Source organism: Populus alba, chromosome 12 (genome assembly GCF_005239225.2).
Source record: "Populus alba chromosome 12, ASM523922v2, whole genome shotgun sequence".
In the NCBI taxonomy this organism is placed as follows: domain Eukaryota; kingdom Viridiplantae; phylum Streptophyta; class Magnoliopsida; order Malpighiales; family Salicaceae; genus Populus; species Populus alba.
The window spans coordinates 7,521,040-7,541,394 of record NC_133295.1 but is presented as its reverse complement, the minus strand read 5'-3'; the positions used below and the strand labels follow the sequence as shown (position 1 = coordinate 7,541,394).

Here is a 20,355-nt window from a genome sequence, read left to right as displayed (position 1 = left end):
GGTACATCAAAGTTCAAAAAGGACTTGCGATATAAATAAGAACAAGCTGTATGAATTTTGTTATTTACTTTATTTTGACTTGTGAACTTTCTATTTGGCAATGATCATTTTTCTACAAGGATGTGACAGCTTGTTTTTGGAATTTTCTAGTTCTAAAATGATATTTAATGGGTTGCAACATAATTTCCAAGTGGCAAGGATTTATTAATGTTTAAAAATCCTTTTCTTATAAGGATTTCTTATCCATCCTAGATACACAAAGAAAGAAGGGTTGGTGCCTGGTGGTGTTTAATGACATTGGTTTCCATGATCATTAGGTATATAAAGACTTAGGACTTGTGGGTTTTATTTTTAATTTTTTGTTAGTTATAGCCAAAGGCTTGTTTGGGCTTAATTAATTCTTTGTTTTCAGTTAGGATCCATGTATTATTTGTATCAAGGTTTGGGTTTAGTAGTAAAGGCTTTTGGTTAATTTTATAAGTGGGTCAATTCAAGCCACAAGGGTAGATCCATTAGGGTTAGTTTTTCAGAACTATTTAAACACATGTAAAGCTAAATTTCGACAACCATTGAGGAATAATACTTCTGAATTTTTCAATTTTAACATGTGAGAGAGATTCTTGCATTCTTTGGTTCTTACATGAACTGAATTTGACTTATCAAACATTAACTGGCTTTATGGTGTCATTTGACTTCATTCCAATAATGCTGGTGCCTTGGGACATGTTTTCATTATGTCACACTTCGATCAATTTTTTTTTTGCTTTTCGAGATCAAATCTCAATCTTGATTGTGGGTTGCATGACCATGTGATCACAAGGTTTGCATCAGTTGGTATCAGAGCTAGGCTTCGATAATAAGTCATATCTTTTTGAATTTTTTGTTTTCCTAGTGTTTCGTTAAGATTTTAGTGTTTGGGTCAATCTTCTTCTTCTTCTTCTTCTTTGTGTCTACGACATACTAGTTAAAAAAATTTAATAATAAGCAAGACACCTCAGAATTTATTGAAATTTCATATATTTACTACTGGTGTGACATCGCACTATATATGAAATTTGGGCTTACTTCGATATTGTTTTCTTGAGGTTTCAATTTGAGGTTTAATTCTGCCGCAAACTGAAAATATATGGGTTTCCATACCTACACATAAGATAACGATCTAGTGCTAATCCCTTGAGACAAGTTTTCATTGTATCACACTCCTATCAAACCTATTTCAACTTTTTAGGATCAGATCTCAATCTTGATTTTGAGTTGCGTGACTGCGTGGTTACTAGAAGGTTTGCATCATGATAAATTTGGTTTTTTGCTTCATGTAATCATTGGGTTGTGATACGGTTCAGCCCTGTGATACGACCCAAGTAAGGTCATATTCGGATTTTGGCGTAAAAAGCGCAACAGTCCAGGTTTACGGCAACAATCATAATTCTCAATCCGACCATTGGATCGGGCTAATATTTTATGTGGACTCTCCAAACATATCTTACTACCTTGGGTTAAACATTCAGGTCAATCGGAGTTCAAAAAGGAACCGCAATGCTGGTCAACGGAGGCTATACGGATTTTGTTATTTACTTCCACTTGACTTGTGGACTTTCTATTTGGTTAGGATTCTTTTCCTACAAGAATGTGGCAGCTGGTTTTCCTGTAATGAGCTGCAATATAATCTACAAGTGTGGCGGTGATTCATTAATGTTTCAGAATCCTTTTCTTATAAGGATTCCTTATTCATCCTAGCTACACAAGGAAAGAAGGGCGGGTGGTATTTAATGACATAGTAGTTATTTTTATTATTTTCTTTCACGTTTGGGCTTAATTAAAACTTTGTTTTGAGCTAGGATCCAAGGTTTGTTTGGATCAGGTTATGGGCTTTTCAGTTTAGGGTTTTGGGCCAATTTTGAGTGGACCTCATATAAGTCCACATAAGGGGTCCATTAGGGTTAACTTTTCAAGAACTATTTAAACTCATGTAGGCCAAAATTTTGGCAGCTTTGATGAATATTGTTATGAATTTTTCAGTTTTTACGTGTGAGAGTGATTCTTGCATTCTTCAGTTCTTGAACGAACTGAATCTGACTTATCGAAGATTAACTGGCTTCGTGGCGCCATTCTGCTCATTCCAATAGTGTTGGTGCCTTGGGGCAGGTTTCCATTGTGTCACACTCATATCAGACCTATTTCGGCTTTCCAGGATCAGATCTCAATCTTGATTATGGGTTGCGTGACCACGTGATCACGAGGTTCGTATTAGGTTGGGTACTTTGCAATTTGATTTTAGCTTTCTTAAGTTGTTTCTATGCTATTTGTGGGTTCAAAAATTTTTATCCTTCGAATTTAGTTTTCATTAAAAGTCATGTTATTTATATATATAAAAAATACTCGTTTTCTAAAATAAAAAATGTTTTGATAAAAATAAAATTTTAATCTAAAGAAATATATTTATTTCTATAATTTAAAATATTATAATTCTTAAAAGTACTTATTCTAAAATTTATATAATTAAATAAAAATAGGTTTGATAAATCACTTAGCCATAAGGTACGGGTACAAGCTATTAATTATTATTCGCAAAACAATAAAATAGATGGTGCTTTTATTAGTTATCCTCAAAATGCATTATCCACTTTAATTGTGCTATTTTTTTTAAAAAAAACAATCTTTGTTTATTTATTTCTATAATTTAAAATATTATAATTCTTAAAAATACTTATTCTAAAATTTATATAATTAAATAAAACAGGTTTGATAAATCACTTAGCCATAAAACACGAGTACAAGCTATTAATTATTATTAGAAAAACAATAAAATAGATGGTGCTTTTATTGGTTATCCTCACAATGCATTATCCACTTTAATTGTGCTATTTTTTTTTTTAAAAAAAAAAACAATATTTGTTTTTCTTTAATTTCAACTTTATCTCTTAATAACATTTGATTTTTGGGAGATTGTACTTCATGATTTGCTTTAATTAATTGAAATTATTCTAGTTTCATGACCCAAGTCGCGGATTTGGTGGGTTAACCTAGTTGACTTGAGTTTTTTTTTCTTTTTTTTATTAATTTTTTTTTAAAATTTTATCCTCCAACATTTTATAATTGAGAATTACACTTTATGAATATTTTTTTTGGTTTAGTTTTTTTCTATAAGGTATCCCAGTCCCTTGACTTGAGTTATGAGTTTGGTGGGTTAACCCTAGTTTACTCAGGTGATTTTTTTAGTCTTTTTGTAAATTGTTTGTTTTTTTTATTTTATTTCAACATTGGGTTGATTAGAAATTGTGCTTTTATAATTTGTTTGAATCTGCTTTCAATAAGGTTATCTTGGTCTTATGACCTAGGTCGTGAGTTTGTTGGTTAACCTGAGTTGACTCAAGTTATTTTTTAGTTTGTTTTTTATGAGGTTATTCTGATTTCATGACTCGCATCACAAAGTTGACATGTTAACCCAAATTGAAGTAGTTTATTTATTGTGTCATTTTTTAATTGTTTTTTTTTTTTCAATTTCATCCTTCAACACTAGGTTTGATTAAGAATTAAGTTTTATAATTTTTTTATTTGCTTTTCATGGTGTTATCCCATCTCATGATATGGGTTGTTGGTTTGACAAGTTAACTTAAGTTGACTCGGGTCGTTTTTTTGGGTCCCTTTTTTAAATGATTTTTTTTTTAATTTTATCTTTTAATATTGGGGTGATTAAAAATTAGATCTTATAATTTATTTTAATTTGTTTTATGTGGGATTATCATGGTCTCATGACCATGGTTATAGATTTGGCAAGTTGACTTGGGTTGATCTAAGTTGATCAAATTTATTATTGTCTCAATATTTTCAAAAAATATTGTTTTAAAATATTTTTTATTGAGTCAAACTATGCTTTTACTGATCGTTTAGGTTGTCTTTGGACTCGCCAAGCTGACCAGGTCATATTGAGTCAACCTCCATATAGTTATAAAAGATTTTTGCAAAAAACTATTAGTAATGCTTGAACAATTTTTTTACATTTTAAAAAATTTGTTCCGACCTGCAACGTAGTGCAACCAATAGCAAAAATATAAAAAGGTGTGAGGGATTCATTATGCAAATTGAATTATGGATCTCCTCACAAAACACTATAGACTCAATGTTTGTAGTGTTTTTTTTTATCCTTTTATTTATTTATTTATTTTGCCCTTATGAAACCAAACTATAGGCTAATTTAGGTTAATTTGTTAGGAAAAAGCGGAGGAAATATATGACTTTTCGAGCTTTGGATGAATTGTTCATTATAGTCATTATACTTTCCAAATTATAAATATTGTGTTCCTCCAATTTTCAAAATCTCAAAAACAAAATCAATTTTAATCTAAAACTTCATTTTCCTTATTTTAAATCCTTAGTTTAAGAGAGGAGAGAGATAAAATCAATATTGATATCTATTCATGCCTTCAAAATGGTCAATCTTGGTATCAACGAGTTTTGTATGATAAAGGAAGTTCCACTTAGGGATTTTTCTCACCTTTAAATTGCCTAAAAAACACGTATAAAGCTCGATTTGATTTTTATATGGCTTTTTAGGTTTTTAAGGTTATTGATGAGTTTATCAATGTGTCTAAAATGTTTTTTTTAGATGTTTTGGGTCAAAAACAGGTTGAAAAATAGGTTTCTAAGTAAAAAAACCATCAACCTTGATCTTTTAGACACCACAATGGCCAAAATCTAAGGAAAGTCAAACGACATGTTGTTGAACTTTTTTTTTAAAAAAAACATTTAGGTTCGATGACATATTAATAGTTAAAAAATAAAGGCCCATTCGTGCGAGCATACCCTTGCAAGCTTGTGTGCATGCTCTTTCCAAATGGGTTATGTGCGCTGAACCCTTTTTTTTAATTGATACTTTTTTAAACATGTATGTTTTTTAAAATAATTTTTTAATTTATATTTAAATTAATCCTCTTTGATTTTTTATTTTGTTTATTTTTTTTAAATAACATTTTTTTAATTATTTTCTATATATTTGATTTTTAAAGAAATTATTATAATTATTTTTTTTAAGTTTTATATAAATGAACTATATTTTTAAAAATAAAAAAAATATTTTTTTTTGATAATATTTCTAATAAGTGTAACCTTGTGTAATATTTTTTCTGTTTAATTTTATTTAAACAATTTCAAGTGTTTGTATATTAAACACAACTAGATAAATAACTTGTGTTACAAGGTCAAATATTATATACACATGCCTCTTGATTTTTTGAATTTTATCTTTAGTTATTATTAGTAATTTTATTTATTTATTAACATAAATATTTTTAAATTTATTTAATTACAAATATGTATAAAATTTTGTAATTTATACTTGAAAACTTTTTATAAAAAAAACACATAAAAAAATCTATATATTTTTTTTTTTGTTAGAAAAAAAATATGCGGTAGAATAGGAATCAAATAGATAGATAAAATCTAAATAAACAAACAGTAGTAATTACTGCTTGGAAAAAAAGAAGAAGAAACTAATACTACTAAAAAAACTACCTCAAACGAATTGCTTTGTATCTCTCTCTGCCATAAGCATAAACACTAACAAAAAAAATTAAGTCTATCCATTTAACAGATCCACCATCCCATCCCATCCCATCCCATCGAAGAAGAAACCTTCGTCTCTCCATTTCTAACGGTACCACCACCAAAACCATTATATTCATTTCTTTTCTTTAATTAGATTCAGATCCTTTATATTCTTTTCTTTTCTTTTCTTTAATTAGATTCAGATCTTTCATTAATTATTATTCATTAATAACTAGCTCTAATTGTAATTTTAGAATTTTGCAATTGCAACAAGATCTCTAGCAAGATGGCGACGATCGACGAGCCTCTATACCCGATCGCCGTTCTAATCGACGAGTTAAAAAACGAGGACATTCAGCTCCGATTGAACTCAATTCGTCGCCTTTCTACCATCGCTCGTGCCCTCGGCGAGGAGCGAACTCGCAAGGAATTAATTCCTTTCCTAAGCGAGAATAACGACGACGACGACGAAGTGCTTCTCGCTATGGCTGATGAATTAGGAGTTTTTATTCCCTATGTTGGCGGTGTTGAGTATGCCAATGTGCTGCTTCCTCCTCTCGAGACGCTTTGCACCGTCGAGGAAACTTGTGTTAGAGATAAATCAGTCGAGTCTTTGTGTAGAATCGGAACACAGATGATAGAGCAAGACTTAGTCGACCATTTTATTCCGCTCGTCAAGGTTTGGATTTTGCTGATAATTTTGTTTGTTTTTTTACTGATACGTATTGACGGGATGTGATCTTTGCTGTTCAGAGATTGGCAGCGGGTGAATGGTTTACTGCACGGGTTTCGTCATGTGGTTTGTTTCATATTGCTTATCCCAGTGCTCCAGAGACTTTAAAGACTGAATTACGAGCCCTATACAGTCAGCTTTGTCAAGATGATATGCCCATGGTTCGTAGATCTGCTGCCACTAATCTAGGAAAGTTTGCTGCTACTGTTGAGCCTGTTCATTTGAAGACTGATATCATGTCTATATTTGAGGATTTGACTCAGGATGGTATGAACATACTTCCATTTTTTACTCTAATCAAGTTCTATGTTTGTGTTAACTAGTTGATTTTGCTTTCATTATTGTGTTGGCTGATTTTGATTCTGACTAGGGAATATGCATTTAAGCATTTAAAACTAAGTAATGCATTTCAGGTTTTGGAATAAAACTATTCCAGGAAATGAATTCTTTTGCTTTTGATTCCATTTTGTGCCTCTTGATGTGTGTTTTGTAGAACATTAAAGTGCAATAACGAAATTGAATTCCAGCTTTTATCTTTATCAATTTTGTTTTCTACATTCTGTCTTCTATATATTTATGAACATTTGCTTTTTCTAAATGGTCTAGGATAAAGTGCCTCCCAATTGTGTTTTTGTTAGCTTGAAAATCCATAAAATCTTGGTTAACCTATCCGATAGGCCATGTCATTAATTGTTGTTATTCTTTGTAAATTTTGTACTTCTCTAAGTCCTTTCTCTCTTCATCTTTTTAAAAATACAGCAAAACCTAGGAAACTTTAATTGATTAGAAATCATAAACTGGTTCTGACCTGTACTCTTTTCTTCTGAATAGAAATGAAACCTTTTATGTTTATCCAATTTCATAATTGGCATCAGTATTCTCTTTCTTTGTTATGGAGTGCAAATATAACCATGTCTCCGTTTGTCTTTGTTTCAGATCAAGATTCTGTTCGATTATTGGCTGTTGAGGGTTGTGCAGCTCTTGGAAAATTGCTGGAACCCCAAGATTGTGTGGCGCATATCCTTCCAGTCATAGTTAATTTCTCACAGGTATAACATAGTTCAGCTTTTCTAATTGTTAGTTTCTTTGTATTGTGGCTATCCATGATCCAAGCTTTTAACAATGCGTGGACAAAAATGTATCTTCTGTTTTATATTGTCATCTCATGACTAAATGGAAAACTTGGTTCATGGTTTTTGTTTTGACCATTATGCATGATCCAAATATTTTCTCAAGTAGGATAAGTCTTGGCGTGTTCGCTACATGGTTGCAAATCAATTGTATGAGCTCTGTGAAGCTGTTGGTCCTGAGCCTACCAGGTAATCACTTTAAAACCTTGGATTAGCTGTTACTTGTTTGAAATGGATTAATCAATTGTATGAGCTTTGTGAAGCTGTTGTCCTGAGCCTACCAGGCAATCACTTTAAAACCTTAGATTAGCTGTTACTTGTTTGAAATGGATTGCATGTCCTGCAATCTAGTTGCTTCTTTTTTCTCCTTCATCCAAAATCAATGTCAAAGGTTAAGTTGTTATGATTCAATAATGTAGGAAAATGCTCTTAAATGCTTATTACTATATATATATATATATATATATATATATATAGATCCTTTAATAGTTAATGGACCTGTTCCTTGGATTTAAGTTCATATATTTGACTTTGATATTTCAGGTCTGACCTGGTTCCTGCATATGTTCGGCTACTTCGTGATAATGAAGCTGAAGTACGTATAGCTGCAGCAGGAAAAGTAACTAAGTTTTGCAGGATTTTGAATCCAGAACTTGCAATTCAGCATATTCTTCCTTGTGTAAAAGTATACACACGCGAAATAATTCAATTTTATTATTGCAAAATTATTTTTTTAATCATATAGCTTTCTTCTGGTATTTTTACAGTTTAAATAGCACTTGCTTTTGGTAGCTATAATTTGTTCTCTGTCTTCTGTAGGATTTATCCACAGATTCATCCCAACATGTTCGTTCTGCTTTGGCTTCTGTTATAATGGGAATGGCTCCTGTTTTGGGGAAGGTAAGTGTCATGTCGTTCATTATTACATAAGCAGCAAGAAGGAAAGTGGAGTTCATTTATTTGTTCATACATTTCTATTGAAGTAGAGTTTGGTGCAGCGCATAAACTTATGTGATGTTTATCAGAAACAGTTGCAGATAAAATGTGAAGATCTTTTCCTGGAAACTGCTTAATTTTAGTATTCTGTCAAAATGGGAATGTCATGTTTTGTTGCTGATGATTTTGCTAACATACATGAGTTGTTTTTTCCTTATCACCTTATCTGTCGATCTAGTTAAAATTTGAACTTGAGTATGAGCTGCTAGTATGGCTTTTTGCAAGTGGATAATGCAAGAGCATTGATTGTATCATTATTACAGTATCTTTGTAGCTTGTAGATTTCTGTCATTCTTATAGTACCATTGGTTATGTCATTTTATTTGTACTCTTACCACCTTACTGATGATTTTGCTAACGTACATGAGTTGTTTTTTTCATACAACTTTATCTGCTGATCTAGTTAAAATTTGAACTAGAGCATGAGCTAGCATGGCTTTTTGCAAGTGGATAATGCAAGAACATTGATTATGTCATTATTATAGTAGCCTTTTTAGCTTTTAGATTTCTTTGTTATTTGTATTCTTGGTTTTCTATTTATCCTGGATGACATTGATCCTTGAGTTTTTGCTGCTTTGCCATTGGCTTTCAGAAGTTTTTTCACTATTACTGCAATCTATGGTATTTGTTCCTCAAAGAAGCATGCTTGTATCTTTCACTGTACTTAACACGGTTTCTGCTGATGGTGCTAGGATGCAACAATTGAGCAGCTGCTTCCAATTTTCCTCTCTCTCTTGAAAGATGAATTTCCTGATGTTAGATTGAATATTATCAGCAAACTTGATCAAGTCAATCAGGTTTGTTGAAGCTGTTAAAATTGATTCCATAACTTCATTTGCTTAGACAATTCTTCATGCATGCTATTGTTCTGTGAGAGATCTTGAAACAATTTATTGCATCACATAATGAGAATTAGTAGTGTGATTTTATTACCACTCATTCGTAAAAATGAACTACAAAATGCTTCTAAACTTTACCATATTGAACCTAGAATTAGGAGATTATTATGAGGACTAATCTAACTGAAATAGTTTCGTTTATGATTAGTACTTCCTTGAAGCATTAAATGACACATAATTAGGGTTGAGTTACCCCACTAGTAATGCAGGGTAGCCTGGACAATGTGGGGGCCTTTTAAGAGAGTTTTCATTAGGACTATATAATGTGTGCAAAACATACAACCATGAAGGAGCATCCAGGCTCAAATAATAAATAACACATTGCTTGATAATTTAATCAAATGAGGCAAATAATACAGATGAATGATTGATTCCCCGTGCAAGAAACCTATAGCAACCACCTTGTAGGATGCCTTTGGGTTATGTTTATCTTCCTAGTTAGCATAATCAGTTCCCTTACTTTTAGAATCTCATAGACTAGTTTATAGATGTAGTTTCCTTCAAAACTAGGTGGTGATTGCCATATTCTTATTGACCGCCTAAATGTCCTGATGCAAACCTCTTGATCGTGTGGTCAAGTAACCTTCAATGAAGATGATACTTTCCCAAGAAAACTGAAAATCAGGTTTGAGAAGTGTGATGCAATGGAAACCTGTTTCAAGGCACCAACACTATTGGAATTGAATCAAATGACGTCACAAGGTTAGTTATACCTTGCCAAGTCAGATTTATAACTCTAATGGATCCTCATATGTGGGGCTGATTTGAGCCCATTTACAAAATTGACCCAAATACGTAATAATAAACCAAAGACTAAAAAGAAAATAATCAAAATAATAAAAATCCAAAATTAATATTCTAAATATGCTAGAATCATATTTGATCTAAATGTGGACTTAATTCTGAAGTCTTCTTGCTTTGTCGTGCTTGGTTTCCTTGTTTTACATGAACAATTAATGAAGAAAATCTCCCTCTTATATACCTACCAATTTAGTTTCCTTTCTAGACTAGGTGAATCATTAATTAATCCTTCATAACTTAGGAAATCAGATCTGACAGCCTCCCTAGCATCCTTTGTTGATTAGGAAACTTCCTCCTTTGTTGATAAATATTCTCCAAATAATAGGGAAAATAATGAATGAAATTTCTTTGAATTTTAGGAGAATATTTTTCTGATTTATGGGCCTTGTAGAATTAGGAAATCAACCCTAAACAAATCTGATTCGACCCCAACATCTTAATTAACCTAAGCCAACTTTGGATCCCATGTGGCCCAAACCCATTTTCATTAATAGGGACCAAATCAGACCCAAAATACACTCCAAATAAACTTCCTTTGCAGCCCAAAAACATCCCATGCATAGCTTGTCTTGATCTGGTCGAATTACCCACCAAAAGAATTAGGCTGAACCCATCATCTATAAGAACCTCAATCTGACCGAATGCATCCCTAGGTAAAGACCCATCATGAAAAACCCAAGGCGGAACCATATACTGAACTATATCAACAACCAATCTTAAATACATAACTAAATGCTGGCTATAAGGAATCCAAGGCTGAACCTGAATTGTTTCATGTCCCCTATGACAAAATGAATGCAGTTGCTTTCTTATTACTAGATTGATGATTTGTTCATTATTGGACACTGGGCAAATCATTAAAAATGTCTACTGCAAAGCATTTGCATATATTTTTTGAGAACTTGCTAATTGTTAAGAGGACTGAAATTGGTTTTGGTTTGAATGCCTCTCAATGGAGGTTTGCCTCCCTATTTATAACCTAATTATTATAATTACATGCATGATTTTCTCTATCAAATCATTCAAAATCCCTAACATTGCTCCACCAACCACATAAATCCCTAACATTGCTCAACCAACCATAAAGATCCTGTAAATATAAACTATTGCTATATATAAAATATTGGCTAATCTGGTAACCCCCCCTCTCAAATTGATGCTGGTCGATCAAGAAGCATCAATTTGTCAATCATGAATTTATGGCGGTGATGAGAGAAAGCCTTGGTAAAGATGTCAGCATTTTGATGTTTGGTGGAAATGTGAGGAAGAGTAATTTCTTGACAAACAAGTGATTCACGAATGGAATGACAATCCACCTCAATATGGCAACAATTTGAATAACATTGGTGTTATCAGCATAAAGAGGAGTGAGAGTAAGCTGTGGAACACCAAGTTCACCTAATAGCCCTCGAAGCCATGTAATTTCAGAACAAGCAGATGACATGGCTCTATATTCAGACTCGGTAGATGACTTTGAGAAACATGCTTGCTTTTTACTCTTCTAAGAAATAATAGTACTACCAAGAAACATGCACCAACCCGAAACAAAACGAGGAGTATTTGGAAAACTAGCAAAATCAGCATCACTTTAGGCCTCCAATTGTAAAAAAAGTCCCTAAAGAAAAGAACAAACCACAACTAGGCATTCCTTTAAGATATCAAAGGAGATGACGAACATCGGCTAAGCGGGTTTGGCAAGGAGCTTGCATAAACTGACTGACCTGCTATACAACAAATGAGATATCAGGCTGGGTAATAGTCAAATAATTCAAACTTCCTACCAGCTTCCGATACATGGAGGGATCAAGCAAGAGATCACCATTCTCATGATGTAGCTTCAAGTTGACCCCCATAGGTGTAAGAACTTAGTTAGTGTCTGAAAGACCAACTAAGGAAAGAAGCTCCTGGGTATAATTATGGTGATGCAAAAGTATGGCAGTCGGACAATGTTGGGCCTCAAGACCAAGAAAATACTGTAGTGAACCTAGATCTTTCATATGAAAGGAAGATTTGAGTTGCTGCTGAAGCTGCTCAATTGACTGGGAATCAGATCCTGTAATCATAATATCATTGACATATATAAGAAGTAGAATGATCCCAATATCAGTCTTGCGAAAGAAGAGAGTAGTTACACTGGCTATGCGTGGAGGTGAAATCCAAAAGAGTAGCAAGAAATTTCTCAAACCATGCTCGCGGGGCTTGCTTCAAACCATATAAAGGTCGCTTTAAGTGACAAACCTTAGTAGAAGAGGAAGAAAACAAGCCAGGAGGATTCATGCAAATCTCTTCTTCCAGATCACAATGTTGAAAAGCATTCTTCACATTCATCTGACGAAGCGACCATCCTTTCAAGACAGCAAATGTTTCCTCATAATCTAGGCCATATTGTTGTTGATTTCCTAGTGCCGCCAGACGAGCTTTATATTGGCCAAGAGATCCATCAGCACCCATCTTAATGGTGTTTACCCATTTGCATCCAATAGGTTTCACCTTAGAGGGACAAGGAATGATGTCCCAAGTATGATTATCCTGAAGAGCTCGAAATTCATCTTGCATAACTTGTTGCCAACACTCTTGAGTAAAGGCCTCATAATAAGATTTAGACACATAAATAGTATCAATAGTGGCCTGAAGAGTAGAATGTGAGAAGCCATACCTATCTGGAGGTTGTGAAACCGAAGTTGACTGTCGAGGCTCTTGTAAAACAGGATCAGATGTTGGTTTAGGAGTAGAAAGAAGTGGTGGGCGACTTCGTTGATAAACAATTCCTGGCTTAAAACGATCAACATTAGTAGACACATCAAAAGAAGGAAGCAAAGCCGAAGAAGAAACATAATCTACATGAGACGGAAAGAAATACTGATTTTCAAAGAAAACCACATTTCATGAAATGCAAATCTTGTTATTATTCGCGTCATTACATACAAATCCTTTATGAGAATTACTATAGCCAAGAAAAGCACATTGAACAGCCTGAGCAACAAGCTTGTGATGTTCGATGGGAGGTAAGTGAACAAAGCAAATACAACAAAAAACATTAAGAGAATAATAGTCAGGAGGGACTCTAAACAAACAAAAATATGGAGAATCAAGAATCAAGGTTTGAGAAGGCTGACGATTAATCAAATAAACATCTGTAGATAAAGCTTCTACCCAAAATCAAGGATGTACAAAAGATTCAAGCAATAAGGTACGAACAACCTCTAAAAAGATGTTGATTCTTACGCTTGGTGATTCCATTCTGTTGAGGAGTGCAAGGACACGAACGTTGTGAGATAATACCCTTTTGTTGTAGGAAGGATTGAAAGTCACGAGACATGTATTCTCCTCCAAAAACAGAACGTATGATCTTAATTTTGGTAGAAAATTGTATCTCTACAAGAGCAACAAATGTTTGGAAAATAGGAAACACATCAGCTTTAGAATGAAGGAAATAGACCTAGGTGAAGTGACTAGTCATCAATAAATGTTACAAAATATCTATACTGTGCATGAGAAAGAACATGACTCACACCCCAAACATCAGTATGAATAATTTCAAAATAGACAGAAGCCTGACTTCCTTGCATTGGAAATGATAAGGATTTGCTTTTACCAACTTTACAAGAAGCACAATCAAAAGACAAATGGGAGGAAAATTCATGTATATTATTCAAATAGCCACTTTTAACAAGATGCTTCAAAATAACAGAATTAGGATGTCCTAATTTCTTATGCCAAAGATGACTAGTATTGGTAATAGAAGAACAACCCAAAGATACTAAACGAGGTATAGAAAAAGACAGAAGAGGAAAAAGACGTCCCACTTTAGGTCCCGTTGCTACTACTTGTCCTGATACTTGATCCTGCACACGACAACCATGATGGTCAAAATGAAGGGAATAATCATTTTCTACCAATTGGCCAACAGAGATTAAATTGGCAGATAAGTCAGGAGACACAAAAACAATGGTAAAGGCAGATCCTATATTGCCAATGGCAGTAAGAGGAATAATATGACCACCAACTATTTGAATATTTTGCTCACCATCATACTTACGAACACCCCGTAGTGCTTTGGAATTGCCAGTCGTGATTGGAAGCTGCAAAGTCAATTAACCAAGGAGAGGGGAGTAGCTTTGTCTTACCTTGAAGTCCAATAGCAGAAACTATAATTTGTTGGACATGCTTTGGTGTAAGAGTAGAATAAGACCTCGGGATAGCTGGTTGATTTAGAGGCGTGGTGACAAGGTTGGATTGGTCAGCAGTATACAAGGCATAGGCAGATCGATTCTGAGGTCGTATGCGACAGTCCTTAATAATGTGACCTTCCTTTTTGCAGTAATTGCAGAACTTCTTACTGCAGTTCTTTGCTATTTGCCCAAACTCCTTGCAACTATAGCATTGTGGCAGGGATTTGAATCTTCCTTTTCCTTGAGCTGCATAGGCCATGTTGAATATCTCTTGACCGTGTCTGGGGCAATGCCATGTTGTGAGGCAAGACATTGTTCCTCATGCAGAAGCTCTCCTAGGCACACATCCAAGGTTGGAACAGGTTTGCGGTTAATCAACCCAACGCGTACACTCAAATTCTGGGTGAAGCTTCATTAAGAATTGGTCTCGTTGGCTCTCGGAATGGACCACTTGTATTGTCCCCGACGCTTCCTTTGGAACCTTAGATTGCACCAACCCAGAATAATCACTCCATAAGTGTAGGAAACCTGAATAATACTGCTCAATTGACTGATTCCCTTGGCAGTATTTTCCAATGTCCAACTTTGAAACTTTTGAGTAGAGTTATCTTGATGATATATTCGCTGAAGTGAATCCCACATTTCCTTGGCAGTATTGAAGGAACGAAGATTGTTGATCATATGAGGTTCAATAGAACTCAACAACCATGAAACAACCTTGGCATCCTTGCTTTCCCAATAACCCAGTTTTACGGGATCAGTTGGAACCGTATAGGATCCATCCAAATGATTCCATAATTCTTTTCCTTTAATAAACATCCAAAGCTGAAATTCCCAAAAAGAGTAATCCTTGCCATTCATGCGAACAATGGAAGTTCTTTCTTCTGACATGACTAAGAAAACACAACAGGCTAAAAAAAAAATAATAGACAAGATTAATGAAAACACTAATGCCACAAAGCAAGATGCCGATACAATTCAGCCCAAGCCAAAGAATATCCCAAACTGAAAAAATGAACTGAATCAGCCTACAAACCAAGATGAGAATTTCTCACAACTCTAGAAATTTAAGCTAGGTGCTCTGATACCATGTTAAGAAGACTGAGATTGGTTTTGTTTTGAATGCCTCTCTTTAAATAGTTAGAATTCTCCCTATTTACCTAATTATTATAATTACATGCATGATTTTTTCTATCAAATCATTCAAAATCCCTAACATTGCTCCACCAATCACATAAATCCCTAACATTGCTCTATCAACCACAAAGATCTGTAAATATAAACTATTGCTATATATAAAATATTGCCTAATCTGGTAACACTAATTAGCATAACTGAACTGGAAACCAAAATTGTGTCCCAAATATGTGGATTAAGAAAGCAGCTTTAAAGTCTATTCCTATCAATTCTGATTTGACCTAGTCGTAAACCTCACATAGACCTGCAATTCATACCTGCATTTTTTTTCTCCTTTTCAAGGTACTTTAGCCTGATTTTTTTATTGTTTGAATTCCTTTTCAGGTGATTGGAATTGATTTGCTTTCCCAATCTCTATTGCCAGCAATTGTGGAGCTTGCAGAGGATAGACATTGGAGAGTTCGGCTTGCAATTATAGAATACATACCATTGCTGGCAAGTCAGTTGGGAGTAGGGTTTTTCGATGATAAGCTTGGTGCTCTGTGCATGCAATGGTTGAAAGATAAGGTTTGTCGAGCTCCGTGATTTTGAATTGAGGCCTATCCTGGTCTTTGCTTGTATATGAAGTAATGCTGGAGACCACCTCACTTTTCATTATCAGCAAATGGTTCCCAGATGCTTGGTTACCTCGTTTAAGTATTTGATGCTGAGATTACAAAATCATCAAACCCTTGAAGTTTATCTCATAATGAAATATGATCAAGAATGTGATTCCTTCTACTTCTATCTTTTTTTTAGCCCATTTTCCTCACTCCCTCTATTTAATCATATGCATAATGCGTGGTCTGTTTAGTGGAAGAAGGTATCTTATCATTTGATTTATGGCTTTTCTTTATAATTTTCAAGCATAGTGTTCTTATTTATTATTGCAATATGCTTTTAACTAACTATACTGGCTATCTTTATAGGTTTACTCAATTCGTGATGCAGCTGCTAACAATGTGAAGCGCCTTGCTGAAGAATTTGGCCCAGATTGGGCAATGCAGCACATAGTTCCTCAGGTTTGCCAGTTGTCATACTATTTATCACCACGCCTTCATTTCTCTTTCTTGAGTAAAAATGTTATATGATATGAGCAAAGCGTATCTATGGAGAAATATGAGGCTAATACTTTGGACTTTTTGGTAGTGGAAACAGCATAGGGAAAGAACAAGAAAAGCACATTGGCCAGCATATATAGATTGGGACTTCTATCCCCCCCCACCCCCAACCCGAACTCTCCCAAGTCAGTTGACCTACTGTTTTGACTTTGGCTGACAGGTTTTGGACCTGATTAACAACCCACACTATCTGTATCGGATGACCATTTTACATGCAGTTTCTCTACTCTCTCCTGTAATGGGGTCGGAAATTACCTGTTCCCAGCTTCTTCCGATTGTCATCAATGCATCAAAAGACAGGTGAATTAGTTGCTTGCATAAGCTTAATTTGTTTGATTTGTTTGCTATAACTTGGATTGAGCAGAGAGTTGCATGTCACAGGGTACCCAACATCAAATTTAATGTGGCTAAGGTGTTGCAATCACTTATTCCTATAGTTGATCAGTCTGTAAGTACAATAGTTGACATTTCTACTTTGTTTCTGAAAACATTATTGCTCATCATTTCAAAAGATTTAATTATTACATTTCACTTCGTGATATTTATGGAAGTACTAAATTCTCTAATAAAATACATACATAATTTACCTTAAACCAGATTAGTATGTTCAAGGTAAGGTAAAGAGAAATCATTCTATTATTCTAGTCAGGCTCCCTGTTCAACTCTTTTATTTTTACTCTGCTTGCCGTATCAGAAGGTATTAACAATGTTCTCTAACAATGCAGGTGGTGGAGAAGACAATTCGTCCATGTTTGGTTGAGCTAAGTGAGGACCCAGATGTTGATGTAAGATTCTTTGCTACTCAAGCACTACAGTCAAGTGATCATGTCATGATGTCTACCTAGATCGATGTTTTAATTAGGCCTTTTTTTTAACATTCTTGTTTCCCTTCCCCCTTTTGATTCAGTTCAATTAACTAACAGATTTGTGTAATGTGTTAGCTAAGGTGCTATAGTTTGTTCCTGTGAAATGATTCGTTCTTTTGAACGATTGCATGTCTATTTATCAGAAATGTCTTGAAACGGATAAGCATCTTGTATAATTATGTTCCAAGGCTTTTTCTGTTGTTGTAGTTTTACAAAATCATGCAATGGTTCGACTATTTAACTTCTCCATAAATATTGTACATCAAATTTACTCAATTGCAATGGAGTTAGATTGGATATATGGATCTCGCATGGCCGTAGGTATGAGAAATTCTTGTCATTACTATTTTTAACGAACTTGGACACGAGAAGTTTGTGGGAACTTGAAGCTCTTTTAAAAACTCTGAAGCAAAGCTAACCTAGCTAAATAATTCCTTGACTTAAATGAATTCATAAATAATAAGCAAGAGGTTATTGTAAACAAGCAATGTTTGAGCCTAATTTGGGCATCCCAAAACTTTCAGTTGCAAGAGAGAAACTAGGGTTTTAATTATGAATGTCGAAAAGCTGTATAAAACATACAAGTGTTAAAATAAAAAGCTAAATTAACCTAGCTAATTAATCTCATATTAAATAAAACTCTTAAATCTAATTAGAAAATAAATTTTTAAACAACAAGGAATACAATTAATACTTAAAAAAAAAAACAATTTATATGTAAAATTTGGACATAAAATGATCGCGGTTGCAAAAGAAAAACAAGTTGCAAATTCTAAAATTACAATTGAAATTGGAAGAGAAAATTCTTATTTGATAAATTATAAAATTCAAAAAGCCTTGTGCACATGGCATATAAAAAATTTAAGCAAGAATTTAAATTGATCTTTTTAATAAATTCTTAATTAAATAAAATCATGAAATTTAATTAGAAAATGAATTTGTTAATAATAAGGAAAATAATAAATATTATGAAAAAAAACTTCTAAGTATAATTTGGGCATGTAAACGATCATAGTTGTAAGCAAAATTAGTTTGGATTTGTTTGAAAGATTAGTTTAGATTTCTATTTAAACTCTTTTATGTGCAATATGTATAAAGCTTTTTGACTGTTATAGCTCAAATATTACTAAATTATAGAGAGAATTTTTATTTAATAAATTATAAATGTCAACAAGGCTTCCACAAATAGCATAAAAGAATATTTAAGTAGGAAGCTAAACTAACCCTACTAATAATTTTCTGGTTAAATAAAATTCCCAAACCTAATTAGGAAATAAATCCATAAATAATAAGCATACTAATAAGCATACATGGACAAACAATGTTTAAGCCTAGTTTGGGCATGTAAACTCTCAGTTGTAAAGATAAACTAGGGTTTATGAGTTATAAGAGATAAACTAGGGTTTCACAAACCCTGGAATCATAGTTAAATTGTAGAGATATAAATTTTACTTGATAAATTATGAGTGTCAAAAAGCCATAATCATGGAGGATATAAAAGTGCTAAAATAGGGAGCTAAACTCACCTAGATAATAAATCCCGAATTAGATAAAATTTTGAAACCTAATTAAAAAATGAATCAATAAGCAACAAGGAATACAAATAGTACTTACAAAAAGAAAAACACAAATTTTTTATGCCTAATTTGAGCATGAAAATGATCTCAGATGTAAAAGAAAAAAACACGTGTTTTACAAGCTCTAAAACTACAACAAAAACAGAAAGAGAGAATTCTTATTTGATAAATTATGAATGTAAAAAAGCCTTACACATATAGCACATAAATTTTTTTAAATATAAATCTAAACTGATCTTTCTAATAAATCCTTGATTAAATAAAATTATGAATCTATATAGGAAATGAATCCGTTAATAACAAGGAAGATAAGGAATATTGTGAAACAAAACTTCCAAGCTTAATTTGGACATGGAAAAGCTCAAAGTTGTAAGAAAGAAACTAGAGTTTCACAAACTCTAAAATTATTTCCAAACTATATATATAGAGAATTCTTATTTGATAAATTATAAATTTCAATTTACGCAAATAGCATACAAAAGTGTTTAACCAGGAAGCTAAACTAACCTAGCTAATAATTCCAAGTTAAATAAAATCCTCAAACCTAATTAGAAAATGAATCCATAAATAATAAGCAAAATAAAAAATACGGTGAACAAACAACGTTTAAGCCTAGTTTGGGCATGTAAACTTTCATTCGTAAGAGAGAAACTATGGTCTTGCAAACCCTAAAATTATAGCTAAATTGTAGAGATGTAATTCTTATTTGATAAGTTATGAATGTTAAAAAGTCGTATGCATATACTATATAAAAAATGTTCAAATAGAACACAAAATGACATAGCTAATAAATCCCACAATAAATAAAATTCCCAATCCTAATTAGAAAATGAATCCGTAAATAACAAGGAATACAAAGAATAATTCAAAAATAATAAATTATGTGTCTAAATTGGGCATGAAAGTGATCTTAATTGAAAGAGAGAAATAAGGGTTTTGCAAACCCTAAATTACATCTGAAATGGAGAGAGAATTTTTATTTGATAAATTATGTGTTAAAAAGCCTTACACATATAACATATAAAAGTGTTTAAATAGGACTCTAAATCAGCCTATCTAATAAATCTTTGATTAAATAAAATTCTGAAGCCTAATTAGAAAATGAATCTATCAACATCAGGGAAAATAAAGAATAATGTGAAACAAAAACTTTCAACCCTAATTTGAGCATGGAAATGATTATAGTAGTAAGAGAGAAATTAGGATTTCATAAACCTTAAAATTATTTCTAATATATAGAGAGATAATTCTTATTTGATAAATTATAAATGTCAATAAGATTTACACAAATAGCATACAAAAGTGTTTAAAAATGGGAAGATAAATTGACCTAGCTAATA

General features: G+C 33.0%; 1 protein-coding gene across 1 annotated transcript; it reads left to right on the top strand.

Moving 5' to 3' along the window:
• The first annotated feature begins 5,494 nt into the window (after nt 1-5,494).
• LOC118049038 (uncharacterized) lies at nt 5,495-17,601 on the top strand. Its single transcript, XM_035058892.2, has 13 exons — nt 5,495-5,653; nt 5,799-6,223; nt 6,298-6,544; nt 7,214-7,326; nt 7,517-7,596; nt 7,951-8,092; nt 8,227-8,307; nt 9,096-9,200; nt 15,797-15,979; nt 16,381-16,473; nt 16,733-16,872; nt 16,954-17,020; nt 17,298-17,601. The coding sequence occupies exons 2-13, from the start codon at nt 5,831-5,833 to the stop codon at nt 17,415-17,417; spliced, it is 1,764 nt and encodes a 587-aa protein (XP_034914783.1). The 5' UTR covers nt 5,495-5,653; nt 5,799-5,830; the 3' UTR covers nt 17,418-17,601.
• Nucleotides 17,602-20,355: the final 2,754 nt, after the last annotated feature.